This window comes from Phallusia mammillata, chromosome 5 (assembly GCF_965637545.1).
Source record: "Phallusia mammillata chromosome 5, kaPhaMamm4.hap1.1, whole genome shotgun sequence".
NCBI lineage: Eukaryota > Metazoa > Chordata > Ascidiacea > Phlebobranchia > Ascidiidae > Phallusia > Phallusia mammillata.
This window is the reverse complement of record NC_137256.1, coordinates 2,929,228-2,936,205: the sequence shown is the minus strand read 5'-3', so window position 1 is coordinate 2,936,205 and position 6,978 is coordinate 2,929,228. Positions and strand designations below refer to the sequence as shown.

Here is a 6,978-nt window from a genome sequence, read left to right as displayed (position 1 = left end):
CGCGTCTCAGTGGTAAAGAACACTGCCATATATTGCGTAGCTTGCGGGCTCATACACATTTACCAGAAGCGATTTTGACTAAGTTACACAAATGAATCAATAACTTTGGTTGAAGAAAAAAATACACAAAAATGTAAATATTACTTAACTGCAACAACAAAGTAAAGAACAACTACAAATTTGGCAACACTATACACAGACTTGAAGAGTAATCTAACCGAAAACATAACTACCTGAGAACTTATGTATATAGAATATATCATGCAGACGTTTCAACTATCACTGTTGTCATCATCAGTGTAGGTTGTCAATCGAGCTTGCGAACACTCTAAGACAGTGGTTCTCAAAGTATGGGTCGCCCAGGGTCAAAAAATGGGTCGCGTTATGTGGTGGTTCAATTCTGCCCGAACGAACTATTACTGCATTAAGTAAACACAAACGAACTAACTTAATGCAGTAGTAGTAAAGTCACCTCACTCGACCACGTTGTACAGTAAAATGAACCAACCATTACCACATACAGACCACATACGACAATAGCCTTCCAACTTCTACGCACACGGCGATTGTAACGTCAAAGCACGGGAAATAATAAGACAAGTTCATCGTGCGAAACTGAACTTGGAGATATAACAGTAAGCGTTTAAGGATGAGTAATTATTCGTACAAGGAAACGTTTTAGATGTGGGATTCACTTCTATCAATGATCATGGTGCTGCAAAGCCACAATGTCTTTTGTGTTATGCACCGTTGTCGAACGAATCGAGCTCGTTAAGCCGACAGCCATTTCGACAAGTGCAAACTCCTATGCAGGCAAGACGTGGCCTCGAAATTGCAGTCCGTCTCGTTACAGAACAGCACAGTTAAAAGTCAAATCACAGACCGTTCACCGAATATAAAATATCAAGTGGTCTCTTGACTGAAAAATAGAGCCGTGCACTGAAGATTTTTGAAGGAAAAATTTCAGTTTCATCAAACACACTAAAATAAATCAATCATTTATTTGTAATAAGTCATTGTTTCATAGTACTGTGTACATGCAACTGGTTGTCTGCGTCTTTTTTCGTGCATATCAGAAAAAAATACATTTTTTGATGTTTGAGGCTTGGGTCGTGAGATGTTCATAAAACTCAGATTTGGGTCGCGGTCAAAAAAGTTTGAAAACCATTGCTCTAAGAGCTTTATATACCGTCTTCTAGCTCGATAAACTTTAAACTTGAAATTTACCTTGCAACAACGCCAGCCTTCCACTGCGCACTCCACCAACTACACAAGGCAATTCACTTGAGAAGAAAAGGACACACGGGTGACACACGAAAGCTGATTGATCGTGACGTCACCGAACTGGATCAAGCGTGTAAAGGATAAATATGACGTAAGAAGGTTTCATATTTTGAGAAAAAGTCTTTAAACGCGACTTCGCCACTTGGTGAAAAGGCTTCTCTATATTGGTGAAGTCACAATTTTGCTAAATTTATTGTTTTAATCTTGTTCATTTTAACGAGTCAGGGAAAACAGCCAGGCAAGCATTTTTATGCTATCGCTTGGATTGGTTTAGAATGCAAATTCATATTTTGGGAAGGAATTCAAACTGAAGCATTAATGACAAATTTCATCCCAAACAATTTAATATAGAGCGAAAAACAATGAATGTTTACAAATATATTGAAGCACGGTACATAGAATACACAATATTTGGTGATTAAATTAGCGAACATATTTTAAAACTGATGACGCAAATTGCTTCAACTAGTGGGTGAAAAATACGGAATTAGTTTTGAAATATAGTCAACCACAAAAGGCATCACATTAACGTTCTTCAGCAACAATCGCATAGGGAGGTGGTATGAAACCATTGATACCACCTCCGGCATCGATATCGGGTAACTCCCCCGTCTCAGGGTCAGGAAGAAACTCAAATTTCTGCACAAGACTGACGAAAAATATGAAAACTTCCATTCTGGCCAGTTGCTCTCCCAGACAATGACGAGGTCCAACCGAGAACGGGATCACGTGATGAGACTTGACGAATCGGCGTTGATCGTCGAGATGACGTTCGGGAATGAAGCGTTCTGGTTGGTTAAAAATCTTCGGGTCGTTGTGCACAGCCCAAATGTTGGGCACAATCTTGTTTCATGAAAGTATATCAATATTTATATCATTTGAAATTTGAGTTTCACCCTTCCAACTTGGAGGCAATCTTCTAATTTGGGCAAACATACTGGAATCCTACGTATTTTTGGTATAAATACTTACGCTTGTTCCTTTTGGAATAAAAAATCCCCTCAACGTGGTGTCTTCTGTCGTTTCATGTTGGAGAGAAAGTGGTGCCAATGTTCGGTATCTGTAAACTTCCTCGATAAAAGCTTGTGTGTAGGGAAGTTCACTTCGATGTGACATTGACACGACCCCGTCATGACCTTGAGAAAGCATTTGCCAAGTTAAATTTCAGAGCTTGTGCAGAGCAAATGCAGATAAGAGTCGGGGACACCGGCAAAGCCCGGTAATATACGGAACTGGGTAAAAAACAATACCTAAAACAAAGAAACAAAGGCAGTTGGGCCCCTGTATTTCTTACAACAATCATTTTATTCTTGGCCTTTTTTCAGAAATACAATCATAAAAATACAATTTTTTTTTCAAAATAGATGATTTATACTTCATCAACCCGCTTTATTGTAACATAGTTGCTTTTATCATCTTTCAACCAATTGTGCGATCTACTTTGTCGCGCTTTGAAACATTTCAATGTTGTGCAGCTATTATTGCCTTAGTTAACAATTTGGCGCCATTGTCTTTCTGGTTGTTGTTTCACCGAGCAAAATAAACTCAACTTAATCCAATAAAATTGGACATAAACCCCTACCGAGTACTTTGTGGATTTCCTGATACATCTTTCTATGTTCCTCAGGGTAGTGAAGCAAACACAAGATTCCCCATCTCAGAGTGGACGTTGTAGTTTCGGTTCCAGCAATAAAAAGGTCGCGAATAAAGTGAAGAAGATTATCATCCTGCAAAGTGTAGTTTTGATTTTAAAGTACGCATGAAAATTCTAACAAATGTTAAACAGTTTTGCAAACAAATGTCGATTACGAACAACTAACTGATAGTTTGTGACGCAAATTGCTGTTTAGGCTCGTTTTGTATTTTTTATCGGACGACCTAGGTGGCCGCTTGAGGCGCAATTGGTCATTCGTTGGTTCGGTTTATTTTTTATTTTTGGAAAAACAAAGTTGTGTTAATGTATTTTTAAGTTCTCAAACTACTAATTTGTTTTAACTACTAGTTTGGGCATCTATAAAGTACTTTTGAAAAATGAGGTCAGCTTAGAATTCGAACCTACAAACTTGGGATTTAACTAATGTGAGATTAATTATTATCTAATTCCATGCACAAAACATGTTCATATGGTCAACTATGCCTCTTAACTATGTTGTATTATTCCAAATGGGGTACTTGACCATAGAGCCATTGTAAGAAATTTGCACAAAAGAATGTGCGAGTAACAAAGATGGCAAACTATGCAAGCACCAGATTTAATCCAAAACTGTTTCTGAATTACTAGGTGAAAACTTCAACTTACCGAGAAATACTTCTTTTCCTTTAAAATTTCAGCAATGTAGGCATCAATTACATCACGTAAGTTATCAGGGTCGAAAGTTTTCTTGTGGTTTGAGATGATGTTAGCAACGAAATCTGGAATATCAATTAAATTTTGTGTTGTTGCTGTTTTTCCGAGTTTTTTTGGAAAATTGAATTTTTCACAGCTACTTACAACTTACCGAACACACTTAAATGTAACTTCATCATATTCTGTAGGCCGTTGGCGAGAAAAGGTGTTCTTGCGAGAAATGGCAGAAACAGCACTGTTCGCACTGTTTTCGTTACGTCAGGATGGGAGAGTCTGTTACAGAACAAAACAACCAGTGTTAGGTAACAAACTTGACACAAAATCGAATTACTTTTAAGGAAAGTGTGGTAATTAATTGTTAAGGGGTCGAGTTGTTAAAGTTTAACTATAATCACTAAACATAAAATTTAAAAAATTGAATCCACCAGCCTTTTTAGTAACGTGTTTCCTTAACCTAGAAGAATATCAATACCTAAGCAAACATTTGGGATTACTTACTAATAATAATCTAATAAAAATCGTAAAGAGAAATTAATTCTGTTAAAACCGCATGGTGCTTCTACAATTTAACACAGACTTGTTGCATTGCAAAGCCTATGTACCAAACAAATTGCTTACATATCTGATATATTGTTCATCATTTCTTGAAACTTTTTATCGTCGTATTCAAATCTTTGTCCGAAGATAACGCTGCATATGTTGTTTGAAACAGCATTCGATAAGGCAAGCTAAAATGCAACAATTTTGATTTCACCTTTGCAAATATAAGAATTCGTTTTAGGCTTGCGTAACTTTATCGTTTTAGCAAACAAAAACTTCTAATTAGGAACACTATACAAGGACTTGAAGAGTAATTCAATAAAAAACACAGCTGCCAGAGTACTTGTTAGAATACATTGTAGAATACAATACCTAGAATACAAATACATTAGTTGCACTGATGGTGAAAACAGTAACTGTTGAAACGTCTTCATAATGTGTTTTATATACTGTACACATGTACTCAGGCAGTAGTGTTTATAATTAAATTACAATCACAATGAATGTGATTTATGCCTTGTCAGCATAACCTATTGATAGCATTTTTGCTGAAAACAACATTATACAACTTTAGGTAGTTGCTACCAACTTCGCTTTCGAAGTCGTAGGGCCTATGAAAAGTAAACAATAAAGTTACGTGTTTGTGGTTCTATGCAAACATTTCAAACTGTGCAAACAACTCTTATCATTTACTCGAATATCAAAAGCTTTTCCTTCCATGCGTTGAATGACTTCGTTCAAATGTCCGACCTCTTCTTGCACTTTTTCCTCCATGCTTCTCTTGCCAACACCGTATCTGGAGACAATTGTATCGCAACATAACAAATATAGCGTACTTTTGCTAATGTAGCCTAAATGGCTAAATCTAAAAAACTGACTCAGCAAATAGCTTTTTTAAAGTATTACGTTTATGTTAAAGCACAAAAGATCTTAATTCATGCCAAATAGTAAGGTCTAGTAGACTCTAGAGTACACCGTGCAACAGTTTCCATCCGATTTAGAATTTTACGTTGATGCAAATGTTACGAAACGGATCAGTCAAGAAGGCCTGTTAATTTTGCTTAATATGAAGTGCAGTATGTTTATCGATGTGAAATTTCTGACGCAGATTTTTGATTTAGTTTATTGCAACCAAATTATTAGCAGACCTGAAATTTGTACCAAAACACTGCACCAGTCTGAAAACGCCGGGACTAAATTTAAAAAAATAGATTTAACCCCACATAAGAAAAAATGTCCCTAATTTCAAATCTTAACTAGCAAGATACAACCATGCTTTAAAAACACATAACATCGATGATCAAGTTTACCCTCGCAAAGTTGTAATTCCAAATCGACGCATCGATTCCCATGTTGGGTCGTTGTTACGTGCAACGATTCCGTGAAAATGTTTAGATAACACCGGATTAATCGGACGACCGGAGAAGGCATCCTTGTTCTTCACTAAACCCTGCAATGCATGAACCTCTGTAACAGAGCAATCTAGGTTAACCGTAAAAACACAAAGCTATGGGTGTTATCGTGCTAGTTCAGTACATGTTGTAAAAGTTCAAAACTACTGTTTTAAATTACTTTTTTTTTGTTAATTATAAAAAGATCAAGTGTCAAATTGCCGAAATTTTTATGATACAAACAGCAAGAAGAAAATATGTGTTTCTATTTTAGGATTGAAGATCTACTGAACTTTCTTTTATAACCGTATTTTCTTTCTTTTTTTGTACTGCTTAAGATTCCCAAATTACACACTGTATAAAAAGCTTGAACTTAACCTCTTGTATTGTCTCAAAGTCGTTTAACACAACCGCCTCTCTTCTTCCAATTCTCACACCCATTATCGTTCCGTACTTCTTGCTCCAGTCACGCAAAGTTCTCGGAAAAAAATTACCCATAAATGGAACCACCCCTAGCATAGGGACACCTCTGGGGCCACGGGGAAAACCCGGGGGTTTTCGGTACCAGTAGTAAAACAACACAAAAACGGCGATACCAAGTAAAAACTCGGTTTGGTTCCATTGTTGGAAGTTTACAGTTTCGAAAAAGTAGTTACCGGCAAAATTCATTGTAAGCACTAAAATGCAGGTACAACCTTTTTGACAAAGTTCTGTGAAATTCAAACAACCTTGACTGTCAAACAAGCTTGGGCTACTAAAATCAGACTGTTTAAAGACCAGAATAGCTTGTGTGATTGTACTGATTGAAATCACCTCTTTGATGAGCCAGAGAGGTATCTTTCGCCTACTCATGTAAAAAATACCCCCCTTTTTTGTCCACGTCATTGAAATTTTTGGTCGATTATTTATCAGATCGAAAGCACACAATTGCACAAACCTAACTACATAAAACACCATTTATATGTTGTCCTCTATTCGTGCTTTGCAAAACGGCGAAAATTCAGTCTCCGACTATTGCTTTTATAGCTGATACCCACGTGTGTAACGCGTGATGAAGACGCCGTATAATAATATCTAGGCGAAAGTTTAACCCGCGTAAACAACGTGACGGCGACAGAGCGAAACGAGGTCGATGCACCGGTTACTCAGCAGTTTGTGGACGATGACGTAAGGTAGTGTTGTAAAGCGGGTGGATCCGCTTTGGGTGTCAGTTTGAATAAAGCGGCCCTGGTTCGGTCAAGTGTAATAAAGCTTCAGGGCATCGCAAAGCCCGATATGGTTACGTGAGTGCCGAAACCTTAGAAAGTAAATAGCAACGTATTCTCCAGGATAAAGTAAATATGAAGGTGACTGGAATAGACGGCTACAACGCAATGTGTTTCACATACTTTTTGAAACAAACAGTTCTTTGAAAGA

The 6,978-nt window shown here is 37.2% G+C and overlaps 1 protein-coding gene across 1 annotated transcript; it reads right to left on the bottom strand.

Annotated features, from left to right (window-relative positions):
• Positions 1 to 1,809: 1,809 nt before the first annotated feature.
• LOC145228070 (cytochrome P450 2G1-like) lies at positions 1,810 to 6,231 on the bottom strand. Its single transcript, XM_080093048.1, has 9 exons — positions 5,941 to 6,231; positions 5,482 to 5,621; positions 4,865 to 4,967; positions 4,250 to 4,359; positions 3,783 to 3,904; positions 3,584 to 3,726; positions 2,867 to 3,011; positions 2,257 to 2,420; positions 1,810 to 2,127 (listed from the first exon to the last, which is right to left on the bottom strand). Exons 1-9 carry the CDS (start codon positions 6,229 to 6,231, stop codon positions 1,810 to 1,812), a joined length of 1,536 nt encoding a protein of 511 aa, XP_079949174.1.
• Positions 6,232 to 6,978: the final 747 nt, after the last annotated feature.

What these genes read in the sequence shown, in the direction of transcription:
- LOC145228070 (XM_080093048.1), bottom strand. Translation starts at nt 6,231, where the DNA reads ATGAATTTTGCCGGTAACTACTTTTTCGAAACTGTAAACTTCCAACAA. An exon ending in GGAAATCCACAAAGTACTCG is followed by an intron (nt 2,421 to 2,866) that starts GTAGGGGTTTAT and finishes TGCTTTCTCAAG; the next exon opens with GTCATGACGGGGTCGTGTCA. An exon ending in TTATTCCAAAAGGAACAAGC is followed by an intron (nt 2,128 to 2,256) that starts GTAAGTATTTAT and finishes TCATGAAACAAG; the next exon opens with ATTGTGCCCAACATTTGGGC.